General features: G+C 50.9%; 1 protein-coding gene across 2 annotated transcripts; it reads right to left on the reverse strand.

The window, feature by feature from the left end:
* Positions 1 to 2,261: 2,261 nt before the first annotated feature.
* AKAP1 (A-kinase anchoring protein 1) lies at positions 2,262 to 21,358 on the reverse strand. 2 transcript variants are annotated; one of them, XM_039562946.1, is made up of 11 exons: positions 21,244 to 21,358; positions 9,803 to 11,441; positions 8,384 to 8,517; positions 7,739 to 7,865; positions 7,354 to 7,484; positions 7,093 to 7,270; positions 6,252 to 6,402; positions 5,534 to 5,601; positions 4,552 to 4,625; positions 3,995 to 4,060; positions 2,262 to 3,854 (listed from the first exon to the last, which is right to left on the reverse strand). In XM_039562946.1, exons 2-11 carry the CDS (start codon positions 11,415 to 11,417, stop codon positions 3,795 to 3,797), a joined length of 2,604 nt encoding a protein of 867 aa, XP_039418880.1. In that variant the 5' UTR covers positions 11,418 to 11,441; positions 21,244 to 21,358; the 3' UTR covers positions 2,262 to 3,794. The 2 variants fall into 2 exon arrangements, with proteins under 2 accessions (XP_039418880.1, XP_010400586.2); XM_010402284.4 differs by lacking the exon at positions 21,244 to 21,358 and adding an exon at positions 14,627 to 15,120.
* Positions 21,359 to 23,612: the final 2,254 nt, after the last annotated feature.

Raw genomic sequence — 23,612 nt, forward strand, 5'->3', positions numbered from 1 at the left:
GTCCCTCTGATCCCTCTCCCAGGGGGAGGTTAAAACCTTGGTGCACTCACAGCTACAGCACAACTCCCTTTGCTTTCTCCTGCTCTCTACGAGGATGAAGAATGTAGTCAGAAACATCCAACCCTGCTTTCAGACACTAAAACAGCTGGGCAGGTGTAGCAGCTTCTTTACAACCTTGATTCTGCAAGAGGGGGAAAGTTTCCAGCATGAGTTCACCTCAGCAAAGGCTCTGCAGGGCCAGAGAGGGTGCAGGGCTCAGGGTCTGAGGGGAAGTTGGCAGCCCCCTGCTCCCACCTAGGCAGCAAAACTCAGCAGCTTGAGCCTGAGCAGAGGCAGGGCAGGAGAGGAGGCTGTGAACTCAGGGGGAGTGTGGACAAGCCACAGCAGGGCTATTACTCACCTTCCCGGGATGACAGATGAGCCAGGGAGGCTTTTGGACAATTTAGAAAACAAACAGGAAGCACTTTTTCCACTCACACATAATTAAGTTGTGGGACATACTGCCAGGGGGAGCCATGAAGGTCAGAAGGACAAATGGCCTCAAATGCCCTTACACCAACTTACAGGGGAGGTTCTCTGTGAAGACTCAGAGCCTGTGTGCAGCACCAGGCTGAGCAGCGCTGAGGAGCTGGGACCAGGGGCTGTCCGGGCAAAACTGCTCTGACACTGCCCCTGGCAAGGAGCCCCAGGTGTCTCCTCCAGCTGCCATCCTCGCCCCTGTTGCCCAATGCAGTCAGAATTTTTCATCTCTCAGTGCTGGGGTTTGTTTTTTTTTTTTGAATGGGGTGGGGATGGAAGGGGGGAGGAAGCAGAGGTGACTGAAGCCAAAACAGCCCCTGAGGCAATGAACTAAAGGCAAGACACATGTCCTCTAATTCTTGCTCAGCAGCCTCCGACATACCAGCTTCCCAGGGACAGCACCGAGGTGGGACTCGTGGAACTGTGTGATGCAGTGGAATGGAAGGCAAAATACAGCTTGCACCTCATTTTTCTTTCTTTTAGGAAAAAGCCTCTGCCAGTGAAGTTCCCATGAGAGATGTGCTGAGCCAGGCTCCAAGCTGCACCCGTGGCTGTGGGAGCTGAGCCGCTCCTTGTGTCAGTGCTCCACACACCAGTGTCAGGCAGGGGCTCCCCTTACTCTCCATCTGCTCCAAAAACTCTGCCTTCTTCCCTCCCTGAGGAGCCTTGAAATCAATGTGCCAAAGGGAAATCAGCTCCAGGCTGTGCCAAAGGAGCGGCCCTGGCACTCCAGAGGATCTGGCAGGAAGGTGCTGCTTGCCCAGGGATGGGCTCCTGATGCTGCACCCAGAGCAGGAGGACAAGGGGCAGCAGCCATGGGAAGGAGGCCTCCTAGGAAGCACCTCTCATCCATGGAAAGAGCCCAGAGAGGGGATCTGGGCATCCAGGGGCTGCTTGGCAGGGAGTGCTGGAGTGTGCCGTGCAGCCCATGGAAGCTCTCCAGGAGGCTATAAATGAGGCATCTCCAGAGACCTCATTCATTTCACCCGTAATAAAATTACCACTCTCCAAAGGGAAAAGCCCCTTGGAAGGGCTTCAGTCAAAGCACCCCGTGGGACAGCTCAGCTCCATGTGCCTGTGCTCAGCCTCAGGCCTGAGCCAAGGATTATGGGGCTGCTCAGGGGCCACTGATGGATTTATGAGCAGCACAACCCACTCCAAACCCAGCACAGCCTCGTCCCTGAGGTTTGACAGGGCACAAAGCACCACTGCCACAACCTCCTCTGGGCCTTTTTTGATCTGTGCCTTTTCCAAGCAGTCCATATTCAACTACACCCTCCCCCATCTCAATAAATCCACTCACTTTTGTCCATAGTATAAAAAACCTCAAACCTAAAACAGCCCCCCCATTAATGTTCATGTACAGGCTGAGAGTTATGATTTTAAAGAAAAAAGAGCTGTGTATCTCTTACCTGCCAACACCTCCTTTTTTCAGTTCCTGTCACCCTGCAATGTTCTATTTTACTGCAGTTTAAAAACCAGGCAGTGCTCAACACAAATAGGGAACAGGATGTTCTTCCACAGTGCAGGCCAGAGGAAAACAAGGGACTGGCAGAGCTCCCCATCCCTGTTGTAGATTCCTGACTTCCACACCTCTCAAAGAAGGGAAAACACCAACATTCAGACAAGCCAAACTTTGCCATGAACAATAAGCAGCAACACACCCACCCCATGGGTGCAGAGCAAGGAGCCCAGGGCTGCTCTGATGGAGGCAGGAAATGAAGGCTCTTAAGTCATCACAGTTTCATTAAGACGGCTTAAAATTTGAGCTTTAATTGAAATGGAAAGAAACATTCCAAAAGGATATATTTTTTATAGATCTGAGTTACCAAATTTAGTTTTCCTTGGATGTTACTGCAAACATGAACATTAAATCAAAGCACCGAACAGGAGAGAACCCCAAGAAAGGATATAACCATTCCCTAGCAGAGGGGATTGGACCAAAGGCTTTAGCAGGCCACTGTCCAAATGTGTGATGCCCTGGTGTGTCAGCTCACAGGATGTGAGCACATCCTTGAATTACCTGAAGCAACTTCTGAGGACTGACTACATCAACAATTTCTGGCAAGCATCTTCTCTGCCAGCAATAAATCCCAGCTCAATCCATATCTAAAATGACACACATTAGAGGGCATGTCTTTAAGAGAATTAAGTCAGCTTAAATTACTTGAGCGAAATTTTAAATATATAATAGAAATCTAAAAAGGAGCAACAAAAAAAATTGAGAGAGAACACCACTGCAAGAGTAATGCCAAGTTGTTACTTTTTTTTTTTTAAACAGATCTGTACAGCAACATAGCAAAGGATGCAGCGATCACAATTTCAACCAGACAGCAACCTAAGGGGACACTAATCCTCATACAGCAGAGCTGAAACACTCCCAACATTCAAGTGCTCCAAATAATTTGGCTACCCTAATGCACTCCATACCAGTTCTACCTATATAGGACATTTTGGTGTGAAAAAGTTTCTGTAAAGTTCCCTTTGTTTCCAGTGTTTTTCTTGTACAAAATATTACAATGATTTTTTTAATATATATTTACAGACTTGCACGGCTAGAAAAATATAAACTACAATTGGGCTTGGCAAGCAGTTTCTTTTCTTTAAATACATGACATTTCAGAGCAAAAACTGTAGTGGTAACATCCTGCACTCCAAGCCCCTGCAGGGAGAGCGGATCAAGCCTAAAATCCATGATTGCAGTGAGACACGGGAACGCAATTCCTCCACCTCCCGGCACAAGGAAGACACAAGATGGATGCTGTTTGTGCAGGTTACTGGCACAATACAGAAAAATCCATAACTGAACATTAAATTCCTTAATAACATCCATTAATTCCATAGGCAGGGCCTGTTTAAAAAAGGACAACCGATGCAACTTTTGGAAAAAGCAGACACCAAGTTCATGGGGCACGACACAGCCAGAACCAAAGCGCGGTTACGGTTTCGGGGGCCTTTGCCTCGAGCCAGACCCAAAGGTTTTAAGGTTTTTTCCATTTAAATTTTGAGCAGAGGCCAGGGAGGATTTTTTGCTTTAAAGCTACAGTATCTGTCATTATGGCTTTGAACACCCCCTTTCAGGAGATGAGGTATCTGTTCTAGTGAAATGGTAACAGTTGAGCAAAACATGTTTCAATGGACCACAAAACTCCGCAGGCAGGTGTAAACAGGTCTCCTCAGGGGAAGTTGCCAAACCGAATTGTAACAGTGCAAAACAAGATTTTGTCTTTTGTTTTTTCTCTGCAGAAAGAGTTGTCAAGGCATCTAGGACATTGCTAGTAGTCGAGCCACCGAGCAAACCCTCTTTCCACCAGAGTCCTGTTTATTGACACCACCTAAAGGGAGGGGGAAAAAACCCAGAAAAGAGTAGATAAGTGAACAAGCCGCAGCAACAAACATGGATTCTGCAAGTTCCTAATCAACAATAGAAGGTTTATGATTAAGGAGTTTTCAACATATACATCTATATACCCACCTCATCTCCCATCAAGTTCCACAGCTGTATCAGCGGCAGTCCCGTGACACTGTCATAATTTGTGACCTGGAAACACAGAAAAATGTGAGTGTGCAGCAATTCTGGTCCCAACTCACTTACATGGACAGCTACAGCCACTACCAGAAGCACTTCAGAAGAGGCGAGCACTACTGGACTGCAAGCAGGTGCTGCCTGCAAAAGTCCCTGGGACATCACCAGAAGTCCCAACGCAGCCTCTGGCCAGCTGGAGCTGGATCCCACATGTCCATGGTGCAAAGCCACTGAGGACTGGCAAAGCAGTGCAGACCCAGGGGACCCCAGATCCGGTGGACAACAGCTCCTGTCGTGCTCTGTAAACCCATCCAGGTCCCCTTCCCCCTGCGTCCACCAGAAACAAGAGGGGATACTCATCCCGTCCCGAGAGGTGCTCATGGAAGTCCCCAGCCCCAGGACTTCCCAGGAGTCTGGCTGGTAGGCTCTGGCTTTGGGTTTTATGAAACACAGAGGGCAGGGCAGAGGACACCAGCAGTGCCACCAGCAGCAGACATGTCCTGTACCTGTGCCACGAGGACGGCGCCTCTGGTCATCTCACTGACAGCAGCATCGGCTTCTGGGGAAAAGCGATCCTCGTCTGTGGAAAAAGGACAACAGAGAAAACAAATGAGGTCTTTCACAGACTTCACGGGCCAGGAAGGACTATTGAGCTAATACTCTCTGGCCTCCTACACACACTAGGCCAGAGAACCCTCATGGCCCAGCTGATCCCATCCCTGGAGCTGTTGGTTCTCCAGGGAAGGGACCAAGAGCTTCCTATAGCCACCAGCCATGATTGTGTGAACACAAGTGGCTGATGAATCAGGAGGCTTTAAAGACAGCAAAGTACATTTCTGCAGAATCTTGGAGCTGCCATTAGTTTTTTGATCCTCAATAAACTAAGCTCAGGTCCCTCAGGGCTTTGCTGACCCTGCACATGGGGCACCACTGGCTCTGGGAACTTATAAGTGTCTGTACCACGGGTGCCTAGCACCTGAGCAGAGCCAAGGACAAAAAAAGCAAACCAAAGTGTTTCTAGGCATTGACTGACATTGTCCCAGTGCTTGCAGGCTTGGCTTTTGAACACAGAACTTTATATATCAGTCATTTCAAGAGGAAAATGTCAGGTATTTGTCTGCAGATTAAAAACTAGGTTTACATTTACAGCAGCTCTATGACAGAAGAATTAGAGCAGTTACAGCTACTGCACCTATACCCTGCCAGTCCTGCCAACTTGCTGCTTAGGACAGTAATTAATTCTCTCCTCCAAGCAGGAAAAGGCCTGGACATTTATCATCTTTCCCCTGGTTTCTGACAGGTTATGCCATGCTAGCACATTTAGAAGAACACAATACAATTTTTCCAATCCTTCCTCTTGTCACATCAGAGGCTGCACTGGCAATAGGAGTTAGAAGGTTTAGACAGAATCATGGCTTGGACACATTTGGCATCCATGGAAACCCGCAGGAGAAGGACCAACAAACAGTACATCAAGAGCTCCATTACCTGGAAGTGGCACCACATTGTCAAGTAAAACTTCTGCTCCTTGGAAAGGTAGTGTTAAAAAATCAGACCTTTTAAAGAAAAGAGGATCAGAGTAAGAACAGGGCTTTAAATCACTCCTGCATTCTTCAATGGGACATTGATTAATCAAATTGCTCTAACAGGAATTCGGTTTTAAATTAATGACAGTCAAACAAAAAAAAAATAAAAATCAGACTATTCTCCCAGCAATTTAAGAGCAGCAATAAATTGTTTGATTAACATGCCAAGCTGGATCAGGCTCCAAGCAAAACCAGCCTCTGCCAGGGAGGCTGTGCTGCCTGTCTCCCACCTCTGGGGCACAATCAAGTATTTCATGGGCTTCTGTAAGAAACCCCTGATCCAACACAGCTCTCTCAGCCAGTGGGGCCAGGGCATCAAGAATCAGGAGCTTATTCCTGGCTCATCACTCAATTACACTTTGAGGTCTCCTGAAGGCATCCTCTTCCTCAGCTTCCCCACTGAAGTGGCAGAAGCTGCCATTTCCTCTCCCCTTCCTTCAAAAAAGCCTTGCAGGAGCTTGCTTGTGCTCCCAAGAACCCACACTCATTGCTGAGCTGAACTTTTCCACCATTTCCCACTTCAGCTGTGGAAAAGCCTTTAAGAATTCAAACAATACAGAGCCCTCTGATTAGGATTTGAGCCAGACATGGCCTCAGGCCATGGGAAAGGATCTACAGACCTGATTTGCCTGAGTGTGTCGACCTTCACTTTGTCATATCCTCCATAGTCCACATATTTGAGCTCCACTTCATCGGTCTCCTCGAAGTAGCTGATGACTTGAGCCCGGAGCCATGCCCCATCCAGGCCTGGAGCTGCACAGATAATACCAACTGCAAAACACCAGAACGCAGAGAAGAAAGGCTCAGGATAAGTGGATTTCCAAAAACCAGCACTTCAGGCATGAGCAGTGCTGCTCAGTTATCAGTTGGAGAACCAACAGCATTTCTTAGGCTGCTTCCATCTTCCTCCAACACCCCTCCACACCCCCAGCAGACCAGGCCTGCAGCTGAGACACGGGACTGGTGGGTTTTACTCTCAGCTCTGGCTGCCACAACCAAGCTGCCCTACCCAGGTACCCAGTTCCCTTCCAGCCTCTGGGTAGTAACAGCAAGGTCTGTCTCCACAAAGGAATACACAACCCCTTTCCATGTGATGCTCCCTTCACTTCACAGCAGGGGCAGACACGGCATGGACACCGTGACACTATGAAGGTCTGGGAGCAGCTCCACACTTTGTCAGCAGAAATACCCCAGATGCCACATTGATTGGAAATAAGCTGAGACAGGCTTGATCTCACTCTGAATTTCAACATGCAGCTACATGGCTCGGGAGGTACTCCAGGGATGAGCAGGGTAAGGGAGAGCAGAGCAACATCTGCACTCTGGCAGTAGTTTAAAGATGAGGTGACATGTCAGCTACCACATCCTCATCCACTGCGAACTTCCCACACCTGAACTCAGGGACAACAGGCTTGCAAAGGAGCCCAGAACTTTCTCAATGTATGAGCATCCATGACTTGCCTTCTACCGGAGTGGGCAGGGTTGGAATTTCGGGCTGAGAGTAGCAGGCGAACATCTGCTGGTCGAGGCTGCGCAGGACGTGGAACGTGGGGTGCGTGTGCTGCTGCAGGAACATGTGCCCTGCATCCACCTGGTGTGCCACCACCACCTCCACAGTGACTCCATCAGGGAGGAACAGCTGCCGTGGGGAGGAAAAACTGTCATGAGTGTTCTTGGCAATGCAAGCTCCAGCCCCAGCACAGCCAGAGAGCCGGGACTCACCCAGGCGGACACGAGCAGGGAGTGAAGCGGCAGCGGCATCGGTGGAGGGATGGTGTAGATGTTGGTGAGACACAGCTCTTTAAACTTCTTGCCAATCAGGCTCAGGACTTTCTCTACTTGATGTGAGGTCCCTGGAAGACAAAAATCCCACGGGAACTCTGTAGCATGGACAAGCTGAGGACACCTCCAGTCCTGTCACTTGAAGAAATACAACTGCCAGGATCCTCCTGCACTGCATCAACAATGTAAGTTTTAACAGGCTGGCCAGAGGAGTTTTGAAAAGCACTGGATTCAGAAGGCACTAAATCCATTTAAATTCCTTGCCCATCTAATTAAGGCCCCCAAGACACACATTAGACCATGAACAGAGACACATTCCACTCACCTTCGATGTGACAGACTTGGGAGTCACGGAAATAAGGTAGTGTTGAAACATAAATTTTGGCACCAGACGCTTGCCTCAAGTAGCTCATAAACCTCCCTTGTTTGCCAATCAAGCGGCCAACTAATTCCTTCAGGAAAGGGACAAGAAAGCAACAGTCAGGGAGAGAAACGCAGATCAAACATCCCTGCTCTCTGTGGCTTACACCACCCGCATTCTCAGTTCCTCTGTCACAGGCAGGATAAATACAAGGCAGTGCTGGACCAGTGCAGAGTTCAGCTGGTCTGGGACGAGTCCAGACCAGTAAGCACAGTTCATTTTGATAATCCTGTGCTCTTAATACCTGTGTACCCTCAAAGCTCCCTGGATGCTTTCAAAGCATTGGACTCCCAGACTGGGTGGAAGATAATGGGGAAAAACAAGTTCAACAAGCACCATTCCCCTGGGTGTAGCCCTGGAGTGCTGCTTGTTTACAGTTGTGCACTAGCTCTTCACTCCTGTGAGTCCTAACGGGAGCAGAACACTCCAGTCCTCCCGGACTTGCTGCTGATCTCCCTGGGAAGGCACTGGGCCAGCACCAGACCGGGAGGACCAAGAGGTGGCTGTGTAGGGCAGGGCAGGATGGTGAGCAGGCCAGCAGCTGGTTACCTTCGGGACCTCGATTTCCCAGATAACGAAGTCAGGCTTGCTGGATCCTCCTTCCAGCTTCGCGTTCTGGCGAGCCACTGTCTTCCTCATGGCACTGCCACTGTCCACAAAATCCACACTATTTACATCTGAACCTACAAGACAGGCAGAAGCATTCAGGCAGCCCCTGTGACCCACACTTAGATTCCCACCCCAAAGGGAAGGGCTGCAGAGTGACCCCAGTGCCAGGTGTGCCCACTATGAGGGGTGGTATGGGGCTGCCTCTTGCCCAAATTTGCCCTATGCTTGAAGAAACGAGGTGCAAGAGCTGAACTGTATTTTGTTCCCAAACCAAGGGTCAATACCAGGAACATTTCTGCTTGGGAAAAGGACAAACTCCAACAGCCTCCTCCTGATCAGATCCCAGATACAGCTGGTGGCACATAAGCTTGGTCCTTCCTCCATATTAACAAACAGAAGCACGATGATCCTCACTTGCTTGCAAGTATTCAGACCATGCAGTGAGAGACCAAAGAGAAAAATGAACCCAAGAGCTGCTTCACATTTGCCACATCTTAATGGGTAACACAGCAGAGTGGCTGAGAAAGGCCAAGAGTGCAGCTGCTGGCACTGACTGGCAAAGGGAAGATTTAAGACTCCCAGCCTGGACATGAAGGTCAGCTGGTGACCTGTTGTCCAACACTGCCACCTTACCAGCTTTACCTGCTGTATTCCCCGCTCCCTACCCTCAGGGTCTCAGTGCCACCAGGCTCCACAGCTCACTCCCGGGCCTTCCTGTCACACCAGCATTCACGACAATGCAACATCATTCTCCTCCTGGGGTTACTCTCACTAGTGAAAACGTTCTGTGGGTTCCATCCTTCACTGCTGGCAAATTCAATCCCCATGTCTTGCAACAAGCAATGCTCCAACTGCTTTGTAGCAATTACAAGAGACATCCCCAGTCATTAAGGGCTGTTGGCACCACAGGGCCCTACAAAGGATTTGAACATCCATCCCCAAGGTCACACAGGCTAATGTTTGCTCAGACAGCTTTACATGTACTGTGCCAGGCGCACATCATCCAGCATCTACAAGGGAAAAGCAACACAGACAGATGGGGGAACGCCATGAATACTGCTCCCTGTTGGGATTTCTTGGCATGCACTTGCCCTTCCAAACAAAAAGGCTTCAGGGTAATTGCTCTGCAACCAGCTGATTTTATCACAATTCATCAGAGCTCTGCTCTGTCTCCTCCAGCAGCACCTCAGAAGCTGCCTCACCTTCCTGTCAGCAGCAGCCCATAAACAGGGGTAAGCACCCAGGGCTTCCTAGAGGTCACTAGAAACCACTGGCAAGAGCAGGTCTCACACCTGCAAGGTGCTCCCCAGCAATGCTTGTTCACCATGTGTTCTGCAGGATGATTTTCCAGTCCGTTACCTTCTGAATGATCTCCATCCGTCCCTGGTGCACTGCTACACTCCTGACTCAGGTCTGGCCCATCCTCTTTTAGGATCCCATTGCTGTAGGGCACTGTGCTGCCCTCGGGCAGCCCAGGAGCAGGGGGGGTTTCCCTTGGTACCAAGCTCTGCTCGGCAGACGTGTCTGGGGCTGAGGATGTGCTCAGTGAGTCCGAGTGCTGGTCTGATGTGACAGACAGCACTGTGCTCTGCAGGGTGTCCTCTACACTCGTCCCACCTCCGGGTGTGTGTGTGCTGTACCCAGAGTCCTCCATGGCCAGAGGAGACTTTTCCAGTGAGTTCTCCACACAAGTCCGATCATCTCCTTGGGACTCCCTGCACACCTGGCTCTTCACCCGACAGACCTTTGTGTTTCCCTGAACAGGGCTGGCCCAACAGCCGTGTGATGAGCAGCTGGAATCTGTCACACCCAGACTCTGCTCCTCTGCACCGCTCCCTGCAGCCATGCTCTCATCGGCTGCCGTGGCTCCCTCCACAAGCACCTGACCAGAGGCAGCAACACTCTCCATCCCCAGAGGTGCCTCAGCTCGGCTGGCAGTGGCCTGGCAGAGCCAAGGGGATGCATCCCCTGCAGAACCCGACAGCACTTCCTCAGTTGCTGCCAAAATGACCTTGGAAATGATCTGTATTGCTACTTGCTCAATTTTCTCAACTTCCTTGTCCAAACTCACTCCCCCAGTCTTCTCTCTTTCAGCCTCATTTCCTTTAGGCTGTGTGTCCTTCTGACACACTGGTACAGTACCAGTGATTGACTCGGACATCTCTTCTTCCCTGGACTGCTTTGGACAGGCAGACTCCAAACTCCCTGGTAACACACTCACTGCAGAATCCTCGTGACCTGATACAACTTCAGCTTCATTGAGAAAGGCTTGTGGGGCATTGGCTTCTTTCTCCAATCCCAAGCAACGGGCTGTCATAGAGCCAGTATCCGACTGCACAATTCCTGGCATCTGCTTTTCCTTAGGGGGCTTAAACAAAAACTCATCTGACTGCTCTGCATTGCTGATGTCCTCCCTGACTCCCAAAGACTCCTGTGTTGGGGGTGGCTGCTGGCCTTGCTTTGTCCCCGAGCCTGGCTGCGGTGCGTGGCTCAGTGCCGCGCTCTGGCGACACTCGGTGCTCTCTGAGAGCAGAGGGGGGGAGGCACGAGCGGGGACACCGCTTCCCTCTCGAGATCCTATCGATTCCAGCTTTTCACTGTCGTCCTCGCGGGTGCTGGGCCCAGCTGTCGCTGCCGACAGGTCTGGGAGGTCCCGTGAGAGATCCGGCCTCTCGTGAGCTGGGCGCAGGAGAGAGGGCGTCGTCGGCCCTGCAGACAGCAGGGAGGTCAGGGCTGGGCTCTGCAGGCACTCTTCTTCCGACGGAAGAGGCAGTCTTCGAGGAACACATGCTTCTGGTTTGGAACGTGAATCACTCTCTGATACTTCTTCCTGCTTCTCCCTTTGAATGGCTATTGCTTGTTTGTCACGATAGCTTGAGTGCTTTTTTCTCCAGGAATAGATCCACCAGCAGCCAAGAAGTGCCAGCACTCCAGGAATGGCATACGGGACGAAATTGCGGAAGCGTAAAGCCATCTTGCAGACCTTCAGCAGTTATACCTAGAAGCAGAAACAGAAATCACTTTAAAATAGTCACAGGGAAGGTGACAGGAAGGCTGAAGTCCCATAAGTGCCTTGAGGTATTGCTATTAGCACGGTCAGGCTTGTTTTCCAGCTGCTCTAGAAATTCACATCTCTGCTCTGCCAGCACTCCACAGAAGATCCTTACCCAAGACTAGGGATATCTGGACATGTCTCATCATTATACTCCATGACTTAACCCCACCTCACCTCAGCATTTAATTTCCCCTTGTTTCCTCTGCCTCACACCTCTGCACGTCAGTCCTGCCCCCAGGACAGCCTCCAGCACAGCAGGTTCCTCCAGCACCAGGCTGGGCTCACAGCCCAGCTGGACCACAACGTTCCACAGCACAGGCTTGGCACACAGCAGGGCTCCCCAGCTCTCCCCTTGAAAGGCAGCACCCCATTCCTGAGGGTTCTGGAGTCTGATGACACACACTTCTATCGAGCCTTAGGAACCCAGTTCTGAAGTTTGTTCTACATCCAAATCCACTACACTGACAGCTGCCACTCCCCTGACTCAAAAGCTAACAGCTCTCCCTTTTCCTCTGCAAGGCCTGTGACTTCTTTCCCACCTAGACACCCAGTCATGCTCCTTCACTGGCAAGCCTCACCTGGCTGACACGAGGCAGGGCTGCCATGCCTTTCCTTTTGCTTGAGGAATGTCTGCAACTGGAATGCAAAGCTAAACTGTTACCACATCCCAAACAGCCTTGCTGCAAAGCACTTACAGTTTATATTTTCACTGCACAGGAATTAAAGCAAAACACCACGTGTCTGAGGGTGCTTACACAGACAGGCTTTAATCCAAACAGCCCTCAAGACTCTTGCCAGCAAGCAACAAAAATAAAGATTGTTTTCAGGAGATAGCAAAGTCTTAGAAATGGGAGCCACCCACTGGAAAAGAGCATTATCTGGTTCCTCTTTAGAAGTATAATATTTCTGTGACAAGAAGACAACCAAGGCAGTTGGCCCCATGCTCAGTGTGTCTCAAACAAAAAACCCCTTTCTGTTATCAGGGCAAATGCCCCAACCGCAGCTCCCAGTGCAACACTCCTTCAGGCCACAATCTCCACAAGGAGCTGATGACATTCTAGCTGAGGGACAAAACTATGCCTCCCTCAGGCTCAAACCCAGTGTCAGAGCCTCAGATAATTTAATACTCACTCCAGATTTCTCACCTCCTGCAGCTGCACTCTCCATTTCACAGGAGCATCCACACAACTTCAACCATGCTAGCTGAGACCCTGCCTTGCTTCCTGCAGGGCCCAGACACTGAGGCACACAAATGAGTGAATGAATGGCAAAGGCAGGGACTAGAAAATTGCTTGTTCAATCCCAAATTAAAGGTCAGCTGCAGACATGATTTAAGGAGTTCAGTAATATCCCCAGTACATCACAAATAAGGCATTCATGTTGTTCTACACAGGAGAATGATGAGTGTGTTCATCAGACATTTGTATCTGATTAAATAAACTAAGTAACTCAGAAGCAACTAAATCCCAGTTACTTCCAGCTGTCTGTACATAGTCAGGGAGCAGGGCTCATTGCTGAGGGTGAAACCTCTGTTAATGGCAACATCTGGGATCTTGGAATTAAAAAACCAACAAACCTATGCAGTACTGTGGCTGTTCGGTGTTTGGAAGCTGGCAAACGGAAAGGGTGAATGAAGGCTGTACATTCCCAGGACAAAAGGTTCCCCTTTATGCTGCCCAGCACAATGGCACATTATGAGCTGCAAGTGCTCACCTGCTGCGTGCCCAAGTTGTTGTAATTAATGCAGAACTACCCTACAAGCTGTCTCTCAGGCATACTACAAACCCAAATTAAAGTAGCTCACATAAGTCCATTCTCAGCAAGCATTCCCAATTAAACAGACAGCCCTATTATTATCCGATTCCCTACTAAGTTGCACCAACTGTCCAAACAATAGTCCCACACAGCTCTGCAGCGCAGGGAGACAGTCGCAGGATGCCCCACAGAGGGACAAGCCTGTCCCAAAGTCTGGCAGACAAAACAGTTCTATGAGTCATTCTGAACATTATCATCATTTAGGATAAAGATCTTCACTCCTCTGTGATACCTGGATGAGTGGGGACTACTGGATTAGCTGACGGCTCCTTGCAATGTTCATTTGATTTCATGTTTTTAATTTATTATTTTAGCCAGAGCCGCATCACTACCAGTGATAATGTTAAATGGGAATTCCACATCCTCCCATCAGACAGAACAGGCTGAAAGGCAGTGGCTCTCCACGAGATGCCAGCAGATATCCCGGAGTGCTGGGTTGGCTGGGGAACAGCTCAACACCAACAAACATCTCCTTACACAGACGTGGCAGGAGGGCTCTGGCAGCCGGATCTTGCTATGCTGGTCACAGCCTGGCTGTGTGTGATGCCTGAGGACAGTGGGTCGAACCTGCCCATCCCAAGGGCTGGGACACTGCTCCTCCTCCATTACGTCCCCAGGAGAGCTCCCAAAGCCCACACCCACTTCCCAACCTGTCCCAGAACAGCCAAGCCATCTCCTTGCTGCTGATCTGACAGCCAGCTCAGGACTGCAGCAGCAACTGGATCATTTTAACACGTGGGGGGAAGAAAGCCTGGGATTTTCCTGCCAGCAGCAGGACAGAAAATGGCAACTTGTCAAATCACATGCCCTCAAGCACTGCCAAGTGGGAGAAAGCCCAGCCCCGGCAGGCCCCGTGCTCTCTGGGCAGGAGGAGCCAGCTGGGAAGGGCAGCAGCTCCAGAGGCTCTGGACAGGAGCAGAGCAGCCTGTAGGAGCCAGAAGCCGCAGAAAACGCTGGATCTCCAGCACCATTCCCAAGAGGCAGGGCCCCATCAGCCCTGCACCAAAAATAGTGCAGAGCTCACGCACTGTGTGCGCTCACCCCAGCACCAGCCACTTCCCCTTCCCTCTGGCACGCCGGGAATCCGGCCTAAATGTCACACCTTGTACCATGGGGCTGGAGAGCTGCAGCTGGGGCATGAGACTTCTCCAACACGCTAAATAATTCCCACAGCACGTCAGGATGGGATTAACACACCAAGGGGAGAGCAGGGGTCAGTCAGGTCTCCAAGTCTGTGTCCTGACTTGATTTATGGCAAACTCCTGGTAAAGAGAAGGCAGACGAAGACAAGAAAGAATGCACGCATCACCTACCTGAGAAAAAAAGCCAAGGGGAGCCAACTTACTCTATTCGTTTGCATTAAGGTCCCAGAGCAGTTCTAAGCCACCTTGTTTCCTGGCCAGGACACAGAGACTTCAGCACTCACAGCCTTATAAGGTCAGAAATGTTCGCAGCATGAAGTTCCCGAGGACACCAGATAATTCATTCTCCAGGTCCAAGAGGAGTTCAGCAAGCACTTGCTCAGAATTTCAGGGTTTTCTACACACAAGGAAGTCTGTTCTGAGGGTGAGCTGCTTCGAGTCTCCACCAGGAGAGAGGCCACAGTGACTCCCAAGTGACTGAGCCCCCATGCTCTGCAGGGATGTACCCTCAGCCGGTCCCAGCTCCTCTGCTTCCCTCTGCCCCTGCACTTGAGAGGTTTCCAAACCCTGAAAGCTGTGGAAATCAAGGCTGGAATTAAAGCCCGTCCTAAAGGACCACAGAGCAAATTGGAAATGCAGCTCCAATAGCAAGGCCAGGATGCCTCCTGACAAACCCTGCAGTTAGTGAAGCAGCACTTGGGAAATAAATACTATCTGGGTGAAAGAGAACTGGACAGGCTGGCACGGTTCAAACTAAATGGGACCACGTGGGCTTTTAAAATTTTCTATGCTAAAAATAACTGTTAGCACATGCTCTGCCTTATAGGAGGCATAAGAACAGGAGTTAACAAAAGCCAAAGAAACTGGAGGCCCTACTGTTAAGATTAAAATAAGAAAAATTGCTGCAATGAAACAGACGTAAGGACTTACATAACCCACCCTTGGCATGAGGCATATTTTCATCGAAAGCTGAATTGGCATGTGGCACTGCATTATCTAACTGCAGCTTCTTTGTGCTTCATACAAGATGAAGGAGGCAGAACATCCACAATGGAGGGACCTCCTGCCAGGTCCTGCTGCAACACGTGGTTCCAGCTGTTTCAGCTGCAGAGCACAGGGGGTTTTCTGCCATGCAGGTCGGCAGCACCCCCGGGGCTGAGCTTACAGGAGGGAGCTGTGAAGCCACAGCAGCCTGTCAGCCCTTGCATCACATTCTGGATCACCAGGGTGTCTGTCACTCGGCCACCAGACTCCACAGCCTCTCCAGTCCTCTTCTTGGCCAGCCTGGAGCAGCCCCCATCAAACCCAACACCACCCAGAGCCAGGAGCTCAGACAGTGTGACTCAGGAGCTGCAAACACCCAGAGACAGGTAGGAGCCAGGCCAGCAAGATCTCAAACTGGGTGGCACTTACTTTAAAAAGAAGCCAACAGGGAAGTCTCTCTGTACTTAACTAATTAAAGGCAAGTGCTCTGCAGCAATTTCTGCTTCAAACAGCAGCACTGAAAGACTAGAACAGCAAGAGATACCCCTTAAGCAACACCACCTTTTCACAGCCCAATGAACACAGGCTATGAGCCCAAGGCTCCTCTGTGAATGAAAACCACCAGTGAAGTCACTCCACAACCTTAGAATATTTAAGAACAAGCAGTCTCCTATTTGCAAAAGGATAAATTGTGACTTAAATAAAAGGCTGAAAAAGCTGGTTGATGTAGAGCTAAACTAGTGCTCTGGAACAAGAAACACCACCAACACCAGGCTGTCTTTTATCTCCGAGATAAAAACTGCTTTCAGTGTAATCAGCATCAGTGCTGTTCCTACAAGAGCTCAGTCCCCACTCTCAGCTGGAGCTGCCACACTGATTGTTGGTTCTGTGTGTTTTCTCCCACTCAGCAGCCTAACCCTGGCCCAGCACAGCTCCTGCAACAACCTTTGCATGAATGCAGGACTCAGAACAGTTCCTATTTATCTCTACACTCAGAGCTTTACAATAAAAGCATCAGCTTAGCCAACCTGTAGAGTTTTTTTAATAGATGTTTTGGAAATCATCAAGAAGCTCACAGGGACACAAACACTGACCCCCAGCAACCCCCAGCACTGCTCTCATGGACTCAGGCAGGGCCCTGAGTATTCCTGCTCTGCAGTAATGAACAGCTTGTAATTAACATTAACCCTATCAGGTTATCGAGCTCTGTACTGCACTTTATATCTTATTGCCTCCCTGCTCCAGTTGTTTCACTATTTATAGTTTCCTCACCCAAGTTAGTGTCTCCCTGTGAATCCTCTACTGCAGAGGGAGGCAAGAGAGCTTTTACCCCACTTTCCCAGAGAAGTCTTTCAGATACTTCAGCAAATGTCAAAAACTGCTTCTGCACCACTTTACCAGTACCCCCACAGTACGGGCAAAGCAGCTGTTATTACCTTAATAACCTATCAACACATCACAAAAATTTGGATTTGGGAAATGTTTTATCATCTTTCATTCCTTCTGCATTTTTCACTCAGGTTGGAGAATAGAACAAATTATTTTCCAGAATTTCAGAAAAAAATACATCCAATACTTAGCATTCCGTGGTTGCTTCTACACAAGGAAGCCAATGCAGCCCTTGCTATGGGCTACACAGTATAGTGGCCACTACATGTACAGCTTATAAATGAAAATTTAAAAGCAGCCACCTGAGTCAGATGCCTGGCATCTCTATCAATTTCCACAAAACAGAGACTAAACTAACCAAGTGCTTCCAATATACTCTGCACAGGAGACAAAAAACAGGCTTGAATTTTCAAGGAGACAGAGCAGGGAGGTTTACATCAAACACACTGATAGGGCTGCAAGAGCCAGGAGCCAAGAGCAGCAAAGACCAAACAGGTCCCCAGGTATCTGGGGAGCAGCAGCAGCTCCACTCACAGGATGTTTGCTGGGCACAGCCACGAGACCTTGACAACCAGCTTCCCAAAACAAGAGCTGGACTAGGCTCAGGCAGAAAAGCAAAAAGCAGCGGAGTCCTTTGTGCCCAAGCCTTGGCTTGGGGAGAAGTCGCAGAAGCGCCCGGAGAGGGAGGACAGCAAACAACAGTGAGGAGGGTGCCCTGCATTCACCTGTGCTGGGAGGGAACAGCAAAGGCTCACTGAGAGCTGCTCATGGTGAATGAGCAGGAAGACACTTGTGTGCATGAACAAGGGCTATGAGGAGTGACACAGCACACTCCAACCTGACCAGAGAGATCACATCACTGTGATCCACACCACCCCAGCACCCCCAAGCCCTTGCAGGGCAGCTCTCACACACAACAGCCTCCCCCAGAACAGGGGCTGCTCCTCTCCTCAGCTTTTCTTAAAAGGCAAAGCCAGGGCACAGATCAAGTGACCTTCTTACAGCCACGTGGAGCTGGAAGAAACACAAGAAAGGGAAGACAGGTATTCCATCTGGAGAGATGGGAGCCCATCCTCAACTTGTAATACTTAAGGAAAGGGATATGCTAATTTTTCCTGCACCCCTGGACACCAAAGAATTCTTCCTAACCCTGCATTTCAACAAGAAACTGAATACAAGTCCAAGTTCATAACAAAAGAAGCTCCACTTTAAGGAACAGGAAAGCACAGGGTCACAGCCCTAAGACTTAGGGGGTTATACACTACAATCCTTGTCCCAGACAAAATTCCCAGTTCCCAGGTTCACCCCCATGCAAAGCTAAGGCCCCTGATACCAGAGACACAGGAAAATCATGAACTTTTGCCAGGAACTGCTGCTATTTATACCCAGAGTCAAAAAACCAGCCATAGCACATGGCAAGTTTCTCATCCTCAGTGCCAGGTGGCAGCAGAGGTCAAAGGCAACCCCAACCAGGACAGGTCTGCAGCAGTGATTTGTTTGCTCAAAAATGATTTTAAATGATCTTTTACGAAATATTCATCTCTGCTAGCAGAAGTGTACAGGAGCCAAAAATCCAGTCAGCTTCCAGCTGACAAAATGCAGGAGCAGTAAAGTTGACCAGAATCCACGTGGTGGACAATAAAAAAACATTCAGTGAATCAGCTGAAGACAGAACATTTGAAAAAGCAGTTTGGGACATGCAAATATCTCCCCTTCTAGCAATCCCCACGAGAAACAAATGCAACAGCTTCAATTTCTAGGAAATATTAAACACCTGCTGAATAAAATAGCTTTTTCTGAATATCTGAGCATGGCTGCCTGAAGTTAATCATCACTTCATGAAGTCTAACCAGCCATTTGCATTAAGAGCTCCACAGAAGCACTGCAGTTAAAAATCAGGATTTTAAAAAGGCTAATCATTAGATCAGAAACATGAAACAATTATAAGTAATTAATGCTGCAATTAATGCTTTTTATTAGTTCTAGATGTTGCTAGGGGCAACTGGGATACCAGCCCTGATTCTATTACAGGCTCCCTGGACGCTAGAAATACCTTAAATCGTTTTTTCACATCAGTTAAGTGCACATGAAGGATGAGAGGCACAGATAAGTGGGCTATGTTGCTTTTAAAGCATTATGCTCTTCAGGTAACTGCTCCTGCAGAAGTACACTTGCTCTCCAATCCTCCTGCAGCCAGCCTGCAATGTTTTCAAAGTGAAGAGAGTCTCAGCCATCACAAATCAAACTGCTGCTGGCTCTGAGAGCTTTGGCTGCACTCCTGCTGCAAACTCCTGTCACAGTTAACTCCATAGGGAATCTGCACCTCTGGGAACAGAGAAACTGTGGTGGATCTGAGCTGCAGGTCCTGTCAACTCACATCCTGAGCAGTGAGGGAATTCCTGTTACACCACTTTGGGCATTGTGAAGTGTCTAGGTTAAAGCCAAGGCTTTCTAGGCAGTTCGTAATTTTCAGTTTTAGTATCTCAAAGCATCTCCAAAGCTCCTTCCGAGGGAATCTGATTCCTAGGATGGGTTTCTAAACCCAGGGTGAATACAGAGAACACTCCTGAGTAAGAAACAGCTACTGACACACAGAACAACTGGGCTCCTGCACTGCCATCCACATAGACCCTCCAACCCCAACATATCATTAGTTTCACGTCTGAGAGCAAACAGCCTGGTGTAGAAGACACTGCTACAATTGTGGTGAGAGATTGACCTGCATAAACCCCATGAGAGCTTTAAAAAGTCCTTCAGGAGCTCAATGAAACACTGAAGCAGAAGTTGAGGGACTGTCAGGTGAGCAAGACCAGGACAGCACGCGAGGTATGGATGGATTCCAGTGGATTCTATCCCACTTCAAGCACTGCTCAAGCTCAACAGGCTTCTTCCCGCTTTTCACTTACTCAAGAGTTGTCATTTCCTCCAGTGCATTTGCACTTTGCAGCACATGCAAGCACACCAGGGAATTGAGAATGAGATACACACATTGAAGCTCTGCTGCCCTTTCTCAGAGTCACAGGCCCATGGGCATCACTAGAAGACAGGTACAGGAGGTCAGGAGGTGCCTGGACAGTCCTTCACCCCTTACACAGGCAGCTCATTAAGGAATGAGGAGGCTAAATAACTTGAACCGGATCCCACAGCGATCCCAGCAGAGGAGCAAGCTCTGCTCAGCTGCTCTGTCAGCTCTGGCCCAAGTACTCCCGAGGAGACGTCCGGTCCCGGGGAGCTGCGTTGCACTCCCACACCCCGTGTGCTCGTGGCCTGGCTGCTCTGCAGATCATTCACAGCCACAAAGCTAACGGCAGCAAAGCCAAGTTACACCAGCACTACACCTTCTCCAGCAACCAGCCACTTCCTTCCACCTGAGACAAAGTCCACAGAGCCCGATAATGCTCGGCAGGTGCAGCACGACCCTGGCAACACAGAAAGGCCCTGACTTTTCCCAAACAGATGGGCTGTGGCCAAATGCAGCTTTTGGTGCTGTTTCCTGCTATTATGGATAACATCCACGAAGAGGATGCCCTTGCTGAGATGCCTGTCCTTTCTGTGATCCCCACCTCATGGAATTACTGGACTGCAATAAAGAACTTGGCACGGCACAGATCAAGTTGCCCATCGCTGGAAGAGGAGTTAACTTAGATCTCCCTTGCTTCAATCAGGAGGAAGAAAAAAAAGAAAGAGCAAACAACAAGGATTCTCCCAGAAAAGCAAGGCTACCAAAACATCACTTCCTCAGTAGCAATATAATTTAATTCCTTTGCTCCTGCCTGTATTCTATTCTGGCTTACAAACAAAGGGAGTCACTGCAGCACATTAAAAGTTTTGCTAATAACAGTTTTTACGGCCATTACCATAACACAAGCAAGGCTTGCCAGACCAGACACACAGCAGACAGCACAAGGTGCCTTAACCTTCACTGCCGAGTCTGCACCGCCCGTGCCGTCTCCCGCCCTCACGCCAAGCAGCCGCGGCCGGCCCCGAGCGGGGGAGCCACCGCCGCAGCGCTCCCCTCAGAACGGGCGAACCGGCCCGGCCGCTACCGGCCGGGAAAGCGCGAGCACAACACACAAGCGCACCGCAGGGCTCAGAGCGGCCGCTCGCCTCCCCGCCCCTGCCCCGCACGGCCCCCGCCCGCCCGCGCCCGCCGGGCGCTGCGGCACGACCGGCCCCAGCGCACGGCTCCGGGATCACCGCGGGGCCGGAGCGCTGACCTTGGGCCGCGCGGGAGCGCTCCCGCCACGGGCCGCGCGCGGGGCCCGCGCGAAGCACGGCCGGGAGCGCGGCGGGGCAGCACCCTCAGCGGGGCAGCACCCTCAGCGCCGCCGGACCGGAGCGCCGCCGCTGACAGCCGCGGCCGAGGGCCCCGCCACTCCGCCAGCAGGCGGGCAGCGGCCCAGGGCGGTACTTACGGATGTTCTGGCGCGGCGGAGGAGCCCAGAACGGTGCCGGGCCCGGTCCGGAGCGGTGCCGGTGCCGCCCCACGTGCCCCGGCCGGGCCGCCCGGCTCGGACATGCAGCGGCACCGCCCCGCCCCGCCCCGCCCCGCTCCGCCCCTCTCGCGAGAGCGCCGCTCCCCGCGAGACTCCCGCGCGCGCGCGCAGCCCCGCCACGTGCCCTGAGGCGGCGGCGCCTGAGGGAGCGCTCGGGACGGGCCCGGTGCTGCCGGCCGAGATCATTCCAGCGGCCGAGCCTCGGAGACAGTCCGGACGCGCCGCCTCCCTCCCCTCCTCCCTCTCTCCCGCGGTAGTCGCGGGACGGGCGCAGACGAGTCCCGTGCGGCCGCCGAGGCCCAGCCCGGCCCCCTCCCGCCGTGTCCCGCATCCCGGGCCTCTCCCGGCCGCTGCACTGATGCGGGTTTGTTTCCCACAGCCCCGCTCCCTGCCCGGCCTCTGCCAGGTGTTCCGGTCGGGCCTTGGGCACCTCCACAAATCGTTTGGAGTGGCTCCTGTCACTGCTGTTGAAAGCTGCTACAGCATCCTCCGCCTGCCCGGCCCCGGAGCCAGAGCACCTCATTGCCTGCTAACACAGCCAGACACGCGAGCAGTGAAGCTGAGCTTTAGACAGAATTTTACACAAACGTTAGGCTGGTGGTGACACATTAGCAAATATTAGCCAGAAGCTACAGCAGTGGATTGGAACTGCAATGAGAAATGCAAATCTGTGTTCAGGCAAGGTTATTGCTCAGCTCCAGCAGTACCAAGTTGGAATTAACAGAGACTTTTCACGTTGTTGTGTAATACTTGTGACATTTCCCGCCAGGGCTTTTGGCATCCTTACAGAAGATCCATTGTGTAAATGATTTCTGTGTCCCAAGGAACCTCTGAGGTTTTGGGGGGATACACAGTAGTGAAGCACGGCTGGTCAGCGCTGGCACTGCCACGCTCTGTGGGCTGTATGACAGCAGATTCCAGGGCAACTGTAGGCAAGGCACTCGGAGGAGACTCTGGGAAATCGTTGACGCTGTTCTAAGGAGGCTGGGAATTTCCAGAGGAGGCTGGTGAGAGAGGGAAAGGCCCCAGGGTGTGGCAGGAGCAGCCCAAGCAGAAGCCAGGTCTTGGGAAGAGTGTGCTGACCCTTGCGGGGCATCACTGGGAATTCTGTGTTACTGTGACAGCGGGAGGGGCTAGGCCTCCACCCTGGGTCTGTGTGGGAAGAGTTGTTTGGGAGTGGTGCATCCTCTCTCCAAACAATCCAGCGGAGTTGCATGGTAGCACACGGAGTGGCAGGAGCCAGGTGGTGTGGGTGCTGCTCCTTCCCATGCAGCCAGCCAGGCAGCTCAGAGGGCACGGGATGCTGTGCTGCTTTGGGGCTTCTGAGGAGACTGCTCTGCGTTTGTCACTGGACCTGTCTTTGTGGGGACAGGTGGCTCTGGATTTCCCAGTGGAACAACTTCAGCTGCTTTTTTAAATCTTTTGGAACTTTAGCAGCAAAGTCAGAGGGAAGCAGTAGGTCAGGGAGAGGTGGCTCATGCTTTGGGCCAGGGAGCAGCGGAGCTAGAGTGAGTTATAAACCAGAGCAGCTCCTGGGGGTATCCACTGGTGGCCGCAGCAGTGCAGGAAAGCACTTCAAGGCTCCTTCCAGCTTGAGAGCCTGAGCTTTCTGTTCGTCCGGCAGTCACAGATTAGCCCCAGTCAGCCTCCTCCCTTTGCAGTACCCAGGGCTCATCCTGCAGAGCCACTGCTGTTCCCAGAGCTCACTGGGTGTGAGCAGCACCCTCTGCACCAGGTAATGCTGCACAAACCTGCTGCACACACCGTCACTGCAGGCACGGGGGAGCTCAGGGCTGCGCTGGCCAGGCTGGCTGAAGCCAAACCTGCCCGCTGTTTATTGACACGTGCCCGCAGCAGGCAGTTGGTACGTGAGAGTGTAAATGAGTAACTTGGAGAAATCACAGTCCTGTATAAGCAGGATTGCCCTTCCTAAATCACCGATTCGTGTAAGTATTTTTCTGTGAAAGTTCCTGATTTGCCTCAAATCTTTTTGTTTAGAGCAGTTGGGAGTTAATACTAAATACCCACTTAAAAACTACAAATTGTGCCACACATAAAAGTGGAAAAAATCCATCGGTGTGGGGACTTTGCCCTTTTGATGTCACTAATCTGAGGATCTCAGAAGTTTGTCCGTTAAGAATTCCCAGCTTGGAATTCTTGGAAGTTACTACAGTAACTTGGCTGTTACTGTTGGGCAATTCCAGCATTTATGGTGCCTGGTGGTCAAACATTCAGGGATTTGTCAAGGTCACAGCCACAGCCTGTGTCAGACACACATTGGGACCAGA

Source organism: Corvus cornix, chromosome 19 (assembly GCF_000738735.6).
Source record: "Corvus cornix cornix isolate S_Up_H32 chromosome 19, ASM73873v5, whole genome shotgun sequence".
NCBI classification, from domain to species: domain Eukaryota; kingdom Metazoa; phylum Chordata; class Aves; order Passeriformes; family Corvidae; genus Corvus; species Corvus cornix.